This window comes from Capricornis sumatraensis, chromosome 5 (genome assembly GCF_032405125.1).
Source record: "Capricornis sumatraensis isolate serow.1 chromosome 5, serow.2, whole genome shotgun sequence".
Lineage (NCBI taxonomy): Eukaryota > Metazoa > Chordata > Mammalia > Artiodactyla > Bovidae > Capricornis > Capricornis sumatraensis.
The window spans coordinates 41520706-41541136 of NC_091073.1; the positions used below are offsets into that span (position 1 = coordinate 41520706).

A 20431-nucleotide genomic window follows, 5' to 3' on the forward strand; every position below is an offset into this window, starting at 1 on the left:
TTAGTTTCACTGAGTTAGACAAGGCTGTGGTCCATGTGATCAGATTGGTTAGTTTTCTGTGATTGTGGTTTTCAGTCTGTCTGCCCTCTGATGGAAAAGGATAAGAGGCTTACAGTAAATCTTTAATCCAATTTTCTGTTGATGGGTGGAGCTGTGTTCCCTCCCTGTTATTTACCTGGGGCCAAACTATTGTGGAGGTAATGAAGATAATGGAGACCTCCTTCAAAAGGTCCCATGTATGCACTGCTACACTCAGTGCCCCCAGCCCTACAGCAGGCCACCACCAACCCATGCTTCCACTGGAGACTTCTGGACACTCCTGGGCAAGTCTGGGTCAGTCTCTTGTGGGGTCACTGCTCCTTTTTCCTGGATCCTGGTGCACACAGGGTTCTGTTGTGCCCTCTAAGAGTCTAATTCCCAGTCCTATGTAAGTTCTGGCAGCTCTATGGTGGGGTTAGTGGTGACCTCCTCCAGAAAGGCTTATGCCATACCCATGTCTGCTGCACCCAGAGGCCCTGCCCCTGCAGCAGGCCACTGCTGACCCTTCCTCCACAGGAGACGCTCAGACACAGTTCTGTCACAGTCTCTGTGGGGTCTCTGGGTCCTTTCATGGGTCATAATTGTTAAGAAAGAAAACATGTTGTACAACATTCAAAAACCTGGTTGCCTTTCTGGAGGTCCTTGTTGTGTATCCTACATACGTTGCTGTGTGATTTGTGAATGCCTACAAGGTCGTTTGGAGATGCCAATACTAGGAGATAGGTTGACTCATATTGAACCTATATTTTGAATCCATTTTGCTTATAAAATTTTGTTCACTGTTTATTTGCTTTCCTATCTGTTACTGTTCTCATTATGAAGAAAAAAATGCCACTAGAAAAGAGGAAGAATTTTTGTGTTTATACAGATTTAGTATATTGTTGATGCACACTCTCATTAAATTTTTCAGAATGTCAGGTTGGTTTATTTCTCTTCCTCAGTTCATCTCTTCTCGGTTCTTTGTTGTGTTTCATCACAACAAAAATTTTGAGCATTGGACTAAAGGGTTAAAAACAACTGACAAGTTAGAGCTCAGTCAGTTCAAGCAGACAGATACTTGATTAGACAGACACTCCTAAGACGTGTGAGCAGGCTTGCCCCAAAAGGAGCTCTCTTCCTCCTTCCTTTCCATTCCTCTTGGCTTCCCCCTTTTGTACTTCCAGTCTGCTCCTTTTGGTTATGCCCAGTGCAAAGTAGGGCTTTTACTCACCACCAGTCAATGAAAGGGAATGCAGAGGGCATATGCTCAAGGCCAATTGACAATTCCAAGTTACAACACAGCAGGCTGTGTTGTTTATGACTTCCCATATGTCTTCACATAATTCAGTCTGTTATAATTAGATGTAAAATATTCATAAGCCCATTATGGGCTCCAAACTGCCTTCTCTAAGGTTACTTAAGCTCCTTTGATTATTTTGTATCCACTCTGTGCCTAAGGCACCTGTGCAGGAGGTGAAAAGTCTCTGTAATTATCTTGTAGGCTGTGAGCTCTCCTGGGTGTGTCTGGGATGGAGTTTAGAGGTCAGTTTTCAGCCAGGCCTCCCCTTGTTGCTCATCCTACCTAACAAGTTTTTGCCTTTATATGGGTTTAGCACATTGTTGGCACACCCTCATTAAATTTTTCAGATGGCATATTTCAGTTGGACAATGAAATATTCCCTCATCTTCCATTTATCTATTTCACATAGAAATATTGAATCATGATAATCAGCTTTTCTGCAATGCAGTATTATATAATATTAGTTCCTTATATTAAAGAGTTTATTTGCTTAGATATGGGCTTCCCTCGTTATTCACACAGTAAAGAACGTACCAGCAATGTAGGAGACCCAGGTTTGATCCCTGGGTTAGGAAGATCCCCTGGAGAAAGGGAATGGCAACCCACTCCAGTATTCTTGCCTGAAGAATTCCATGAACAAAGGAGCCTTAGGTTTCACAGTCCCAGGGGGTTGCAAAGAGTTGGACACTACTGAATGACTAAGGGACTAACTCTTTCACTTTTTCACTTTTCTTAAATATGGAAAGACTAATGATACTAACTAGAAGTAAATAAAACAAGATGATATAACTAGAGCTCATTTCCTATGAAATTTAGTCTCCATGGCAATATAAACTTGCTATTTTGCTCAGTTTTTTATCTCTAGTTATAACAGATGCAATATTGTGACTGTTGTAGATATTCATTGAACAAATATTTGTTGAATGAATGATCTAAACATTTCAAGCTATAGAATAGTATTATTTTTGTTAATCAGTAGAGATTTGATCTAAACAGCATTTGTTATTTATTGTGAAAATGATTTGTAATACATTGTTAGTAACATTGTATTCAGAAGTAGAATCTTTCTTAAGAAATATTGTAAACCAAACAATTAACTAATAAATTATAATTACAAACCACTTTACATAGAATACCATGCTATGTTTGAAGATTGTTAAAGAATTATATATATATATATATATATATACACACACACACACACATATATCTTACCAATATATTCATTTGTTTAGCAATTCAGTCCCTTCATAGACTCAGTTAAGTGTTTCTTCAAAATGATATGTATTCTGGAATTATGAATGTACATATATACAAGGAAAAGCTGACCAAAGTCATATTTATTTAAGTGAGGCAATGGATAAATAAATATTGTTGACTGTTGAGTGTATGGACTTTGGAAAGTGCTTCAGATTTTAAGGTTACGTTTTCATGAAATTAGAGTGGCAGCCTATAAACTTTGGGAATATGAAATTGCTTAGTTATAGAAAGTTAGAATGAATGTGAATAATTTTTTCTCCTGATTCTTCAGTATGAATGCATACTATAGGGAGAGAAAAATAATTGCTGAGTTTCAGTGTTACCTGGGGTGTGTGTGTGTGTTTGTATAAAAACAACACCAAGAAGATGCTTGTGATATATGGGAGGAAATGGCAAAATAGTTTAAGCTCTACAGCAGTAAAAACAGTCCTTTTTTGAAGGCCTCTTTATTCCTTGTCTGCTTGTCTTACTAACTGACCAAACATAAAAAATATACACCATAGATTACAGTGAAGTTCAAGTGTTTGGAAACTTAAGTCAGACATTCCCATATGGTCAGATTGGGTCTTACCATTAGGAATCAGTGAGTTATCTTAGAATAGGTGATGTCAATCTTTGAAAGTAAAATGGGCAGAAATCCAGAGCTCAGCCTTGTTAAAGCATGTATGTTGTCTTGCTAATGTCACATCTCACATTGAGTAAAATATATGTGGTCATGTGGAAACATATAAAGATATGATATATCTTTTCAAGAAAACTGCTAAATGACCTGAAGCCAAATTATTCACTTCAGGACGATTAGTTCCAGCTGTAATGGTAAACATATTCTGTAACACTCTATATCTTACATATCCTGGAGATTTTCATAGAGAGACTATATAAAACAGCTCAGAATTAAGGTGGAAGAAATTTCACTCTTGATGAAGCCTTTCGCACTCACTCAGTGCTCTGTTCCCTCTCTTGTAAAGAAGCACTGATGAGCTGGCCTGGATGACAGAATAGTCCACCTCCACTTCCCTTTGGTCCAGCACACTCTCCCCCATCAGCGGTGGCCTTTTGCCTAGGGAAATTTCAGTACAAAACCCTAAATATAGCTGTGCTGGCAGATCTTCTTGTCTTCCCACTCACACCTCATACACAATGCTAACGAGAAACTTCCAATATGTTCCCTTCCCTAAAATAACTATTGTGCACAAAATTGGAGTTTGATTTTGCATTCAAGAACATGAGTGGTTGAGTCAGTTTACTTTTAAGGTACCTCTCATTCTTCCTTCTTTGTTAAACAAGCTGATCTACATGTCCAGAAAGTAAAAAGTTATACCAGCAGTAACAATTTTAAAAATTAACATCATCTTAAATTTTTGAATCTTCAAAATAGTTTATGTTCTAACTTATATGTAATGCCATCATTGAATTAGTTCTCTTGACTGTTCTACATACATGCGTTTCCATTCCAATAACCCACAGTAGAATGTTCTTTGAGTCCAATCTTCTTCATTATTTCTACAGCTACTTCATATCAATTTATGTCTTGGTTGGATTCAAAATTGTTCTAAAATTTCGTAAAATATCTTTGGCAGTGTCATCTTTATGGTCTTTAAAGCTGTAAATTTAGTATTCTGTAGCACTGCTAATCTGGTCTATGCTTTAGCTTCTTTTAAACACATAGAAAATCCAACTATGAATCTGAACATTTGGCCCCAAAGGAAGCCTTAAGATTTGATAAATGAGCTGATATCAGTCCTAAAAAAAAAAAAAACCCTAACTTTGATAAATTATTAAATTGTATCAAGTCTAAGATGTCACAGAATATAGAAGGCACCATTTTGTTATGTACTGCTTAGAAAAATTGCCCAAAATGAACAATAATATAGGGTCCCAGCATCAAGCCAGAACTTTTCAGTGTGGGCACAAAGGATAAATTAATTCCATAGCAATGAAACTTCCCTGTTTTACTCCTTGAACCACAAAGTTGATCCTCCTGAAGGTTTACTTTCTGAATTCACAGCAACAAGGTGGACTAAAACTTCAGACAAAACTTCAAGGAGGTATCAGCTTAGTAGGGACTCATGTGTCTGGCAGAAGTTAAGAACAAATTCTTTCCAAAAGAAAGCAACTTCAACTCAGAGAGCAATCGTAAAACATTCTCATGTCATACACATTAAAATATAAAGAAGTATGCATCCTAGAATAAAATTATTATAGTGTCACCTTCTATAATTTTGTAAACCCTTTTTGAAACTTTTCACTGGAAAAAACCATCAACACAGCTGTCTTCTGATATTACATTAGGCAAATAATCCAACTATTCATAGTATATGTGTGCAAGGCCTGCATACACAAGCTGAATAAGAAGAGGTTTGAAATATTTTGTGCTATCAATATTCCTTATTAAAGCCTTTAAATATGTCATCAGATCACCCAATTGTTTCAGTTCAGTTAAGTCACGTCCAACTCTTCGTGACCCCATGAACCGCAGCATGCCAGGCCTCCCTGTCTTTCAGCAGCTCCTGGAGTTTACTCAAACTCATGTTCATTGAGTCGGTGAGGCCATCCAACCATCTCATCCTCTTTTGTCCTCTTCTCCTCCCACCTTAAGTCTTTCCCAGCATCAGGGTCTTTTCAAATGTGTCAGCTCTTCGCATCAGGTGGCAAAAGTATTGGAGTTTCAGCTTCAACATCAGTCCTTCCAATGAACTCCTTTAGGATGGACTGGTTGGATATCCTTGCAATCCAAGGAACTCTCAAGAGTCTTCTCCAACACAACAGTTCAAAATCATCAAGTCTTTGGTGCTCGGCTTTATGGTCCAGCTCTCACATCCATACATGAATGCTAGAAAAACCATAGCTTTGACTAGATGGACCTTTGTTGGCAAAGTAATGTCTCTGCTTTTTAATATGCTCTCTAGATTAGTCATAACTTTCCTTCCAAGGAGTAAGTGTCTTTTAATTTCATGGCTGCAGTCACCATCTGCAGTGATTTTGGAGCCCCAAAAAATAAAATCTGTCACTGTTTCCAATGTTTCCCCATCTATTTCCATGAAGTGATGGGACCAGATGCCATGATCTTCGTTTTCTGAATGTTGAGCTTTAAACCAAATTTTTCACTCTCCTCTTTGACTTTCATCAAAAGGTTCTTCAGTTCTTCTTCACTTTCTGCCATAAGGGTGGTGTCATCTGCATATCTGAGGTTATTGATATTTCTCCCGGCAATCTTGATTCCAACTTGTGCTTCATCAAGCCCAGTGTTTCTCGTGATGTACTCTGCATATAAGTTAAATAAGCAGGGTGACAATATACAGCCTTGACATACTCCTTTTCCTATTTGGAGCCAGTCTATTGTTCCATGTCCAGTTCTAACTGTTGCTTCCTGACCCGCATACAGATTTCTCAAGGGGCAAGTCAGGTGGTCTGGTATTCCCATCTCTTGAAGTATTTCCCACAGTTTATTGTGATCCACACAGTCAAATGCTTTGGCATTGTCAATAAAGCAGAAATAGATGTTTTTCTGGAACTTTCTCACTTTTTCAATGATCCAGTGGGTATTGGCAATTTGATCTCTGGTTCTTCTTCCCTTTCTAAATCCAGCCTGAACATCTGGAAGTTCATGGTTCACATATTATTGAAGCCTGCAAGTTGAGTACTGTTTTACTAGTGACTGTTTACACCTATAATTTAAATTTGTTGTTGTTGTTCAGTCGCTCAGTCATGACCGAATGAACTGCGGCAAGCCAGGCTTCCCTCTCCTTCACCATCTCCTGGAGTTTGCTCAGACTCAAGTCCATTGAGTTAATGATGCTACCCAACCATCTCATCCTTGTCCTCCTGTGCTCAATCTTTCCTAGCATCAGGGTCTTTTCCAATGAGTTGGCATTTCACATCGTGTGGCCAAAGTTTTGAAGCTTCAGCATCAGTCCTTTCAGTGAATATTCAGGGTTGATTTCCCATAGGATTGACTGGTTTGATCTCTTTGCTGTCCAAGGAACTCTCAAGAGCTTCTCCAGCACCGCAGTTCAAAAACATCAATTCCTTGGCCTTCTTTATGGTCCAACTCTCACACCCATACATGACTACTGGAAAAATCATAACTTTGACTAGACAGACCTTTTCTGGCAATGTGACATCTCTGCTTTTTAATACACTGTCTAGGTTTGTCATAGCTTTTCTTCCAAGGAGCAAGCAGCTTTCAATGCATGGCTGCAGTCACTGCCAGTGATTCTGGTGCCCAAGAAATAGTCTATCAGTCACTTTACATTGTCTCCCCATCTATTTGCCATGAGCTGATGGACTTGTATGCCGTGATCTTAGTTTTTTGAATGTTGAATTTTAAGCCAGCTTTTTCAGTCTCCTCTTTCACCCTCATCAAGAGGCTCTGTAGTTCCTCTTCACTTTCTCCCATTAGGGTTGTATCATCTGCATATCTGAGGTTACTGATATTTCTACCAGCAAAATTGAATTCAGCTTGTGCTTCATCCAGCCTGGCATTTTGCATGATGCATTCTGCATATTAGTTAATTAATTAGGGTGACAGTATATATAGCCTTGTCATACTCCTTTCCAAATTTTGAGCCAGTCTGTTGTTCCATGTCTGGTTCTAACTGTTGCTTCTTGAACTGAAAACATGTTTCTCAGGAGGCAGGTATGGTGGCCTGGTATTCCCATCTCCTGAAGAATTTTCCAGTTTGTTGTGATCCACAGTCAAAGGCTCTAGCATAGTAAATGAGGTAGAAGCAGATGTTTTGCTGTAATTCCCTTGCTTTATGTCTGATCCAGCAGATGTTAGCAGTTTGATTTCTGGTTCTTCTGCAAATCCAGCTGTACTTTTGGAAATTCTTGGTTCAAGAACTGTTGAAGTCTCACTTTAAGGATTTTTAGCATTACCTTGCTAGCATGTGAATTGAGAGCAATTGTGCTGCAGTTTGGACATTCTTTGCCATTGCCCTTCTTTGGCATTGGAGTGAAAAAGGATATTTTCCAGTCCCGTGGCCACTGCTGAATTTTCCATATTTGCTGGCCTATTAAGTGCAGCACTTTAACAGTATTGTCCTTTAAGATTTGAAATAGCTCAGCTGGAATTCCATCACCTCCACTAACTTTTTTCATAGCAATGCTTCCTAAGGCCCACTTGACTTCACCTTCCAGGATGTCTGTCTCTAGGTGAGTGATCACATCATTGTGGTTATCCAGATCATTAAGACATTTTTTGTACAGCTCTCTGTATTCTTGCCACCTCTTCTTAATGTCTTCTGCTTCTGTTAGGTCCATACAGCTTCTGTCCTTTACCATGCCCATCCTTGCATGAAATGTTCCCTTGTTGTCTCTGATTTTCTAGAGGAGAGCTCTAGTCTTTCCATTCTATGGTTTTCCTCTATTTCTTTGCATTGTTCACTTAAAAAGGCTTTCTTGTCTCTCCTTGCTATTCTTTGGAACTCTGCATTTAGATTGTAACCAAAAAGTTGTTAAACATGCAGTATTTTTTTTAAATTTCAAAAGTTATAAGCAAAAAATATTAAATAAAATACAAAGTAGTATTCTCATTATTATTTGTGGAAGGTTTCTGCTTCATTAGATGGATTTTTCATCATCTTCTATTATATCTCTTTGAAAACTGTAAATTAAACATTTAAAATTCAGGTCTCTGGATATCTAAATATATAAATTCCTATCATAATTTTATGGCATATAAATTACATGTGCTTTCTTGGTAAAGAATTTGATATATAATCATGAAAAATAAAACATATCAGAAATTCAATATAGACTAAATATTCCAGTAGATAGCTTCATATTGGTGGCACTTTATAAATAATTGAGTTTCAAAAAAAATAATAATAATTGAGTTTCAGCCCTCTTTATACTAAGAAGCATTGAATCCTCTGATGTCACAAGATTATTAAGCACATTATTAAAATGATTTCATAGGTAACTTCAGAGCATTTCAATTTCACTTTTATATTTTAAAGTAATAAATATCTTAACAATGAGACACTGGCAACTCTTTAATACAATAATTTTCTATGAATCATAAAACTAAAATACCCTAGTCATGTCTCTGTTTATCTATCTACCTATCTATACACTCACACAAGCATTCAAACACAAATCCACAGGTATCTGTGAATTCAAAGAAAACTGTAGAACTCCTTGAACTGTAGTTTTAAGTGTTGTATTCTGGTAGATAATTATTTTCCAGCATCAGGGACAGATAGTAATTAGGGCATAAACAATTTATTATTTAAATTTATTTTAGCAATTTGATTAATTATGTTTAAATTTTCTCTAGGGTTCCATTAATTAAATCTTTTTTGTACATAAGAAATACATATATTAAGCGCATGAAATTTAATACATATGCACACACTTCTAGGTGCATGTTTGCATGCTACTAACATGCAAAACACATTTACTAAGAAACTAGTTTCTCATCATACGAAAGAGTGGAGAAACATTATACTAAGCATTATCTTTATAAACAAATGAATAGTACCCTTGTTACATAGCTTATATATACTATAAATTTATGTTAAGAGCACTGCAGTATATGAGATTATTGAATCAGTTGTTAGCCATCTTAATATCGTCAGGTCCAAAATATACACAAATGTTAAGGATGAATTCCTTTTTTGTCTTTTATTTTTAAATATTTAATGGCTTTCTAAGAGTTACTGATTCATCCATGAAATGCCTTTTCTGCTCCTGCTATTTTAGAAAATATTATCCACTTGGAGTCAAATTAACAGTGTTTTCTGTTGATAAAGTACTGGTTGTATTTTCTGGAGAAAATAATCTAGAATCCAGTAAGAAAAATATAAGTAATGTTTTTACATAAGAAGTGCATATCTGTGTCACCAGGAATTGGTGGACAACATTTCCTTTTCTGCTTTGCTTGACCTTTACATTGAATATGTTTAGTTGCTCACTTGTGCCTGACTCTTTGCAACCCCACGGACTGCAGGCCATCAGGCTCCTCTGTCAGTGGGTTTTCTACAGGCAAGAATACTAAAGTGTGTTGCCATGCCCTCCTCTAGGGGATCTTCCCAACCCAGGGATCGAACCCAGGTCTCCTGCATTTCAGGTGAATTCTTTACCATCTGAGCTATGAGGAAAGCCCTTACATTGAAGAATATTGTGGAAAAAATGACAGTGTAAAATATTAAAATTATAATGTGATAAATACAAGTAGAATTATATGTCTCTTTGCATAGTTTGGCAACTAACTGAATTTGCTAAATATTTAAAATAGCTTGCAACCAATTTCCCTCTGACAAATTATTTTATTTTTATACTCCTTATTTATGAAATTCAACTTTTTAATAACTCAAAAGGGAGAACATAAAAATATGACAGCAGAGAGCAAATTGTTGAATACATATATAGTTCACTACCTAACCTATATCTGTCTTTTCTACATGAAATCAAATTTCCTAAGATTCTTATATTATTAACATTTCAATCATGGGAGACACTTAAGGGGTTAAAATGGAAAGTAAAATAAATGGAAAGCTGAAATGTGATGCCTTCTGTTTCTGCAAGATTGGAAGAGAATCAAATACTAAATAAGGCCTTTAGCAACATCATGTTTCTGGACAAATGATGGATATCATGACTTTTTGTTGTTACAAAAGGAAGCAATTTATTTAACTTCTTTTTTTCCTCCCATTCTTTCTGGTTTATTAGCCTCATTTCATTTCCATAAATTATCAAACTAAAAGAGGAAATGATTAATTGAAGATTGCTTCCTTAAAAACATTATTTCTTGTCATTAACAGCTGCAGCATATTGTAATATGTGCTATTCAAACACGCTAATGCATTTAAAATAAATTTAATGTTTGTTGCTCTCAATATTTTGCTCTATTAAGTTCAACCCGCAAGAATTTTTGTGCCAATTTAACAACTACACCCTTCTTATCTACTGCTAATATTCATGACAAAAGTTTGTATTCAAAACAGTTGCTCAGTGTGGAAAGTTTTTTTTAATGGATTAAAATGAGATTGCTTTCTTTCTGAAAAGATTACTCATTGGCATGGACATCCTTTAGAGATAGAGGTGACTCTAGAGATGTGAGGATTTATGCCTATAATTTGTGAAATCTCTGTTATTATCCCATATTTGGATTTTTTATTTTCGAATACACTTGACTAATCATCATCTTCTCCTACCACATCTCAAACCAACTCATGTGACATTATAAAACTTAACAAATCTAGAAGAGTTGAAATGTTTACCGTTCAATCATTTATTCTGTCATATTGAGGGTATACACCCTATGCCATTTTAATTGATTGAACTCTTAATGATTTATGTAATTATGATAACTCTGTGTCTTGAGGATGTCAAAGTTACATGAGATTTCAGCTTTTAAATGCAGAGTAAATCATTACCTTGTTTTGCCTTTTAGCAAACATCATTTAAGGGTTTATGACACCTTAAGGGTTTATGGCAGAATTGTGGAAAACAAAAAAAAATGGAAGGAGATAACTAGACTGATAAATAATTGTAGCAATTAAGACTACATGTATTCTAAAAGTAAATGTAAAAAGAGGATTTTTGAAAGCATAAAAGAGGAAATACCTTCTTTAATGGGGATGAGAGAGCAGGATTGATGTTGGGAAGGAGTTCTTAATTTGTCTTATTATAAATTCTCAATAAAGTATTTTGAGTTCTGGCATCTAAAATATTGAACACTTAGTAAGTTTAGAAGTCAAGAATCAGAATGTTGTCCCTGTTTGTAATTACTCTTGAAGAGAAGGAGAGGGAAAGAGAGACAGCAATAAGGGTAAAGGGCCATGGGGAAGAAAGGAGGGGAAAATGAGAGAAAAAAATCGTATAGCTATTAGACCCATGATGTTTCCTGTGTTGTACAAAATTTACTCAAGTAGTTGAGGTAGAAGGGTCAGAAAAGGGAGTGGGTATTTACTGAGTGCCTTCCAGTAGTCTATTTGGTATAAGTTCGGCTATAAGGATACATTGAACAACACGGGGAATATAGCCAATGTTTTGTAATACTTGTTAATGGAGTGTAACTTGTAAAATTATATAAAAAATAAATTAAAATTTAAAAAAACAGATTTATTGAGTATCTATTTGTAAGGTGTCAGGTGTGGTGAGATTAACAGAAAAAAATGTTTATGGGTCGTGACATGTAAGTACCCAAATATAGGCATACTTATCTGAGGCCACTTTAAATGAAAGTTGTGATCCACAATTAAAAGTTGCTGGTGATAGAAACATTCTACTGAAGAGGAATTAACAGAAACAAATGTATCCAGTGGAAATTTTGTCTGTTTAGTGTTTGGCGATTGGCAACAGGACTTTAGAAACATGGAATAGGAGGTGCTACTGTCATCTGCATACTCAGTAGTACCTTTGAATATGGCTGTGACTGATAGTGAAGATGACTGGACTTTTAGCTTTACTGCTTACTAACTGGATTTTCTTTTGCTTTTAATTTTGACAGAGGAGAGAAAGAAAGAGCCAACTTAGTGGGAAATGAAACCTTAAGGTATTGGCAAGAGTAGTTATTAAAGGCCTCAAGCCAATGAACCAGTTTCACCAGTTGTGGTTCTTAGCTTATTCAGGTCGGAAAGTGCCTGAAGGTTGTTATATTTTTTGAAGAAACCCATGGTCTAGTCCTATATTAAACCATAAATCACTTTGTATAAACCCTTGGCTAAATCAAATATCACATTAGATTCTACTATTGACAAATAACAGACTTCCCTTGTGGCTCAGATGGTAAAGAATCTGCCTACCATGAGGGAGACCCAGGTTTGATCCCTGAGTCAGGAAGATCCCCTGGAGAACAGATTGGCAATCTACTCCAGTACTCTTGCCTGGAGAATTCCACTGACAGAGGAACCTGGAGGGCTACCAGTTCATGGGGTTGCAGAGTCAGACAGGACTGAGTGACTACACTACACTTTCACTTTCTTTTCATAGACAAGTAACAGGTGAATTTAAAAAGAAAAAAATCGGAAAACTTTTAAGAGAATTCTTTTCTTTACTGTACATTGGGAAATATTTGCTGTCACCAGAAGAGATTTTGGAAAGAACATAAAGACTAAGTAGGTTTGCTAGGACTAAGTGAAGTTTATATGGGCTTCCCTGGTGGCTCAGTGGGTAAAGCATCTGCCTCCAATGCCGGAGACCCGGGTTCGATCCTTGGGTTGGGAAGATCCCCTGGAGAAAGAAATGGCAACCCACTCTAGTACTCTTGCCTGGAAAATCCCATGGACTGAGAAGCCTGGTAGGCTACAGTCTGTGGGATCGCAAAGAGTCAGACACGGCTGAGCGACTTCACTTCATTTCACTTTATGGATCGAAAAGAATGATTAAATTAATTCAGAAGACAAACTGACGTTTTGAAAATATGCCTAATAGATGTTTCATTTATATTAAGCTCTATTATTTCTTATCGTACAAGTTACATTGATTTTGTTAGCTGAATGCCCACAAATGTACTGAAGGATTTAAACAGATTTCTATGTTTGAGTCAATAATTTATTTATACCTTAGATTTCTATAGTTATCTATATTAATTTAGACAGATTAGATGAGAGACAAGTCAAGTATTATAAATTTCTTCAAGAAAAAGACCTGGTAAGCGTGGCTGGTAAGAGAGAAGATACTGGTGGATCACCATGTTGTTTGCTTTTAAATCCAGCTGATTTTTTTTTCTGTTTTATCATGCTGTTGTATATTTTATGATTCATTAATGTTTAGAGATTGAATGAAAAATGTCTTCCTAAAAGGATTTCTTTTTTTAATTAAAAAAATTCTTTTTGATTTTTTTTTTTTTTTAGTTTGACTGGAGTAAGAACATTAACATGAGATCCACTGTCTTAACAAATTTAAAGTGTACAATACAGTATTGTTCAGTATAGGCATACTGTTAAGTAGCAGATCTCATTTATTTGGCATAACTAACATTTTATACCCGTTGTCTAGCAATTCGTCATTTCCCTCACCCCAACCCCTGGCAACCATCATTTTTCTATCTGCTTCTAGGATTTTTTACTACTTTAGATACCTCATCTAAGTGAGATCTTGCAGTTTATGTTTTTCTGTGACTGACTTATTTCATTTAGCATGTTCTCGTGTTTCATCCATGTTGTTGTATGTTGCAGATATCTACCTTTCCTATAATAAGTAATTTATAAATAAGCATAGTATAAGGAAAATAAATATCAAACAAGTTTAAACTGTACAACAGTTAGCAGGAAAAATGCATTCTGTGTAAACTCTCATGACCTCTGTGACAAGGCATTCTAATTATTCATGGTAGCTCCTGCATCACAGATCATCCAGCTCATATTGGACAATAGATTCAATTTATCTCTATCCAAAGAAGTAGGTGTCTTGCAAACTAGCACAGCAGCACGTATCATGTTTTTTCAATAAAAATATGCTAATAATTTCAGGGGGCAAAGAACAACACTGCCATAGTCAAAGTATACACTGATAGATACACATATCTCCAACATGAAATAAATGTGACTTGAAATCAGTTAAATGTTATTTCATTACATTTCAGTCATTTCATGTTTTTTTTTTTAATTATTATTTCCAGGGACTTGATCTTTTAAATAAGAAGGGACAGATACTTCCCAATTAGAAGCATTTTGTTTCATACCTAAAACAATAAAGGGAAGGACACTGGGATGGACATCCCTGGAGACAGCAAATGCAGTCAGAAGGTCAACCATAGGCAGGGTGAGAACAGGAGATGATGGCCATAGGCTGTGTACAGGGATTGGGTGGAAGCAGGATTTTGGAAAGCTTTAAACTTAGAGCAGATCATACTGTCTCTGACAGACAAAAGTACTCAGATAGTTATAATGAGAGTAAAACTGTCAAAGTAATGCAAAAAAGGGGCAAACATTTTTTTAATTAAAAATCTAGCTGAGTTTGAAAGAGTAAGCAAAAATTTTTCATGTCTACACTGTCAGTCTTCTGTGCATGTGAAAATATATTTATTATTTTCTAAATGAATTTAATAAGTTCCAGATTGTACAGGATGTCATAATGGAAACAGGATTATACAAGATAATAAGGAGTTTTTTTTTCTCTAAATGAGTTTTACCTAGACTCCCTGTGTCGTAGTTTTGATCTTAACTGTGTTTCATTTACCACATTGAAGGAGGTTACATAAAGGGTAAAATAATAGAAACTTAATCAGGAAACAGGCTTTCTTATTGCTGTATTTTATTATATACTCTTGCCATATTCTTTAGCCTAATTCTTGAAAATAATAAAAGATGTGTCATTTTAAAATAAAGACAATTGAAACCACATTGCATTATAATTGTGCACCTTTCTTCTGAGCCATCCCAAACATTTCACATCAATTGATCTTCAGAACAAACTTGTGGATTATTTAAGGGTTATTGGTAGGGAATATAAACTTTCTGAACTCATAACTTCTGTAAAATACTAGATAAATATTATTGGTTGGCGAATTTAATTTTAAAGATGAAAAAGAAAGAGGCAAAATTAAGTTCTCAAAGAAAAACTTGTGTTTTCAAAAACACAATCAAATTACTTTTTCTGCTGGAAAATAGTGCAATATAAACTGGCACAATTAGAGCATAGTTTTACAATGAAAAAAATTTCTTGGAAAGTATTATCATGGCATATAAAGATGTATGACTGATTTTGTTAATGTAATGCTATTTTCTGGTAGACAAATCTCTGTATACGCCTTATATAACCCATAACAAAATAACTAGTCTGTTTAGGTAGACACTTGAGTTCTGAAACACTGACATTTCTGCCATCCTCAATAAAATTGGAAAAGATTTCCAACTCGGCAACAAGTCCATCTCCTGAATTTCCAAATAAATACTCTGGAAAGTTGAGTTTACTTCTCTAACATTTTCTCATTTCATTTCCTCATCACCGGCCAGATAATCACCATGGCCACAGCTTTGAAGAAAGAATCATCTATGGGGTAGAAAATAGTAGCACGTTCCTGGAATGCAGTCCGAAGTCACAGCGAGCTACGGTCTATTGGCAATTCCAGAGGCGAAACGAAGAGCGAAAAGAAGAGGTATAGGAAAGAAACTGGACTCACTCTATCTAACACATGCTGTTAAGGGACCCCAGTGTGGTTGACTTAAGAGGGGAAAAAGAAGTACTGTGAATAGTTACTCTTTTCTTAATCTACCAGTACCTATTCATTAAATAAGTATTAACTGAAGATGATTTTACGGCAGGCTTTGTGCTAGGAATTAAAGGAACAAAGTTGAACTGTAAGAATTTTGTCCTAGAAGCTGTTTGCGGCCGGGGGGTTGGGGGGGCAGGGCTGGCAGTACAGTTTAGAGATTTTTTTTTTTTTTCTGCCTGGAGTTATCTATTATGTTATATTCATTTGTATACAAGAAAAAGAAAAAACCTCCTAACTAATTTTAACTTTTGTTCAATTGATTCTGCTATCCAAACATGTTTCCCTTTCTTCATTAACTTCTTCCTCAAATGGGAAGAGGCAGTTAAGAGAAAGGAATAGTAGATTCAGGAGGAAAGATCTTAGGTTCCAGTATTGAACTCTGATGTGAATTGTGCACGTAGTTTCATACAAATATTCCTCCTCAATGAATCCAGTAATTCCTCTGTAAAATTAAAAAGTTATACACAGAAAATCTCAGTGAATACTCTGAGACTTTTACACTTTTTTTAAAGCTTTAAATAAGGGTAACCATACAATGTACATGATTTATGAATGTACATTTTGCAGACAATTTTACGTAATCCAAATGTAGAAGTGAAAGTACCCCATCATCTCTTTTGACAGTTGAAGCAGTCTTTAAACATGTAATCATGTCATATACATGTTAAAGCTGATTTTACATGTTACCAGCTTAGGCTTTCAGAGATCTCTTTTGTAAACTTCATTCAGAGTAAAAGTGCAGTTAGACATATTAAATAACATGTCTTCATGTAGCATCTAAGACAGGAAATTGAATAAATAAGTAAGCATGTAATCCCATAATTTTTCTGCTTGCTCAACTACTGAATTTATTTCATTTTTTCAAACCTTATTATAAATTCATTCTAATGCTGCACTGTTTTCTAGTATTATGTTTCTATATTTCCAATTCCAATACTCACTTTCTCCTATATATACTTTATTTCAAAGTTTTAAAATAGAATCTATCTTTGTCCTTTCATCCTCTTAATTATTTTAAATTATTATGAGAAATTTTATTAAGACAATAGACAACCAGTATTTTGCAATATGTCTTAAAGACAGGAGAAATTTATAACTCTTTTTTCTAATGGGGAAATTATATCATTTCTCTTAAACTAGAAATTTTACTGTTAAAATGTGCCTCAGTATACAATACAAATTTTTACTGAGACACAGTTTTGGAGCTTATATTTCTTGTAAATATATATGATTTCACTGCTTGTTTTCTTTTGCTAGATCAGAGTGGATGATCATATCATCAGAACAGAACAAGGCCTTCTACTGCGTAGTCTGCAGCGGAAGGATTCAGGCAATTACCTCTGTCATGCGGTGGAACACGGCTTCATGCAAACTCTTCTTAAAGTGACCCTAGAAGTCATCGACACAGAGCATTTGGAAGAACTTCTTCATAAAGATGATGATGGAGATGGGTCTAAGACCAAAGAAACGTCCAACAGCATGACGCCTAGCCAGAAGGTCTGGTACAGAGACTTCATGCAGCTCATCAACCATCCCAACCTGAACACAATGGATGAGTTCTGTGAACAAGTTTGGAAAAGGGACCGAAAACAGCGTAGGCAAAGGCCAGGACATACCCAAGGGAACAGTAACAAATGGAAGCACTTACAGGAAAATAAGAAAGGCAGAAACAGGAGGACCCACGAATTTGAGAGGGCACCCAGGAGTGTCTGAGCTGCATTACCTCTAGAAACCTCAAACAAGTAGAAACTTGCCTAGAGAATAACTGGAAAAAATGCAATATACATGAACTTTTTCATGGCATTATGCGGATGTTTACAATGGTGGGAAATGCAACTGAGTTCCACCAATTATAAATTAAGTCCATGAGTAATATTACTAACAGGCATTCTTCTGAATACCAACACCTATTAATAGAGGTCAGATGAACAGATGTTCACTCTAGTGACTTAATGTTTCCTATGAGATTTCACTATACAGGTTTCACTTTCTTTGCTTGAGAAATAAAAATGTCATTTGCCATAGTGCCATCTAAAGAATAAAAATGGCATCAGCAAAGCCATTTTCTTGAACTAGAAGTTTAAGATAAACTGCATGTATTTACTAAGCTGAGGAATATTCCAAAACATTGTTGGATTCAAGGATATCTTTTGGCTACCAACACTCATGTTTATGTGTACTGGAGGAGTAAAATGATACTGAATGAAATGGTCTGTGGAAATAAAAAACAAACAAACATAAACCATTCATCATCCAGAAGAAAAATGGAATACACTGATCTACTACTGATGTCTTTCTTCCAGCTTTGATCTAAAGATGTATTTTATTAAAACTATAATTTAAATGTACCATGACAAATATGCAGAAAAAAATTAGCTCTTTTCTAAGCTAGAGTAAGTTTTTGTCTTACAGTTATTGTGGTATATAGTTTTTGTGTTTAAAAAACTCCAGTTGTGTGCTGCTTTTTAAAAACATTTTCAGTTTTGCGAGAATAACCAATATTGTCCTAAAGCATATATACATCATTAACAACTAATTCCTAAAATCTGGATATAAAGTATGCTTTATTTCTCTGAGGAATTAAGAAAATAATACCTCCCTTTCTATAAATATTACCTAAATTAATTAGAAACTGCATAAATATTCTTAGAAAAACAGAGCATTTATCTGGAAAGAAAAAAAAACAGAAATAAATTTGCAAATGCATTTTGTTGTACCTAATGAATCAACAAGGAGAAAAAAGATTGTATATTTCATAAAAATAGTAAGCATTGGTTTAATTTAATGTTAATAGAAAATGTCTTAACTCTTCACTTGAATCCCTGTCTGATATTTGAGATATAAAAACTCTTTCTTGACTCCATTAGGATTTTTATCTGTGTCACTTAATTTTTTTGAGAAGAGGGATATCAAGGATATTCAGAACACCATCCTAAAAGCAAATTTCCCAGCTCTGTTCACATTTTTATCAGCTATTTCTTATCTCATCTTAAGACAATTATCTGTCTAAAGAACTCATGATTCCTTTCAAGTCAGTGGGAGTGACTTTTATACAAACTATTTTCCAGGACACAACCCAGCCTTAAAACATGTAAAGCTTGTTGTCTTCTGCAACAACTTATAAAATAAGATACTTATTAATTAAGGGCTTGTCTGCTTCATTGTCCTAAGATGATTCCTTAAGAATAATTAACTTCAAGATGTAAAAAACCTTCAGCATTGAGTTTCTTTAGTGCTGCACTCATCTTTCTAAGAATTCCTCTCTGGGTCCTTCATCATGCACAAATATGCAAAGGAAACATTGCTAATTAATGAAAGCAGCATTGAAATTCTGACTGTAGCTGTCTTGGGATTCTAAATAACTCAGAATTAATTTTTCACCTCAGACTATAGTGAATTTTCAAACAAATCCTGTTATCAGCTGAAATATTTCACAGATGAAAGCTCATGTTTCAATTTTAATGATTATGTTGAATAAATACTTTTTGACGTTTGTTTCAAATGGGAGCCTAGAAGTACCCTATATTCAATCTTAGGCTCCATTGACTATACAGTGTTACTCTTAGAAGTACATCCTCAAATAGTAGCTGAATTTTAAATTATTTGAAGAACAGACTCCTATAGAGAAAAAAAAAGTGTTTGAGATATAAATCAAAGAACAAAAAGTGCTTCAAAATAGGTCATTTTAACATTTTTCATAGAGTGTCTTAACTGTACTGCAATTCAGTATTGCATTTTATTCTAAATTTGCAGCTGAAATACATTTATTGGCAATAACAAAATTATCTTATTTCTTATTAGTCCTCAAAAATAAAGGATTTGAAAGGATAGAGATTGTGTAACTTTAGGATGCCTTCTAATATCTGAATGCATTTTGTTCAGCACTATGAAATACCCATAGAAAGAAAGTCTAGATTTCAGTTAAAAGAAATGAAATAAATCCACCAGCATGTCTTAATAAATCATCAGGTCTATATTTTTGAAGAAAATTATAGATGTAACTTACAGATAAATAACTCATTCCAGTCTTAATCTTCTGTCAGTGTGAATGGGGCAATTTGCACAAAAAATAATTAATATCCCGTTTATTCAGTTTTAATAGGCTTTGGCTCATGCTTGTATCATCAGAGTTGAAAGTTTTTTAAGAGACTCATGTGACCTTGAACAGATTATGACAACAAATCTTAAAATAGGAAAAAGTACATAACAGAAGAGAAATTATGACCCACTTGAAATCAAATGTAAAATGTAAATGCATGTAAATGCACACTTAATGCTACTTTTTATGTATTATTTAGTGATTTTCAATGGTATGTGTTTAATATTTTTGCTACCTACACATTAGGGAAAAGAGATGTAAATAATTTTGAAAAGAAGAGGAAGAACAGTGTAAAATGCAACTTTTTGTAGGTACCCCATTTCAGTGTGTTCAACATCATCCTAAAATGCAAGATTTTCCCACATAGGTGACAGAGTGGCTCATGTGCTATTTAAGGGAAGAAGCTGTGTGCCCATTCAATAAGCATGTTTTTTGCCAGGTAGTAAATATGTTCCATATCTGTATTTATCATTGGATTTCAGATGGGAACTAGAAAACTGGAGAGAAAAATGTAATGAAACTGCTGCTGTAAATTACTCCTGTTAGCATGTATTCAGTTGCTAAATACACATTTCTTCAAAATATT

The 20431-nt window shown here is 35.1% G+C and overlaps 1 protein-coding gene across 1 annotated transcript in view; it reads left to right on the top strand.

Annotated features, from left to right (window-relative positions):
* SEMA3A (semaphorin 3A) overlaps window positions 1-17459 on the top strand; it is a 238760-nt gene extending 221301 nt beyond the window's left edge. Inside the window, exons 16-17 of the mRNA XM_068972706.1 lie at window positions 15487-15629; window positions 17004-17459. Coding sequence (XP_068828807.1) covers window positions 15487-15629; window positions 17004-17459 — 599 coding nt within the window. The remainder of the gene's footprint in view (window positions 1-15486; window positions 15630-17003) is intronic.
* Window positions 17460-20431: the final 2972 nt, after the last annotated feature.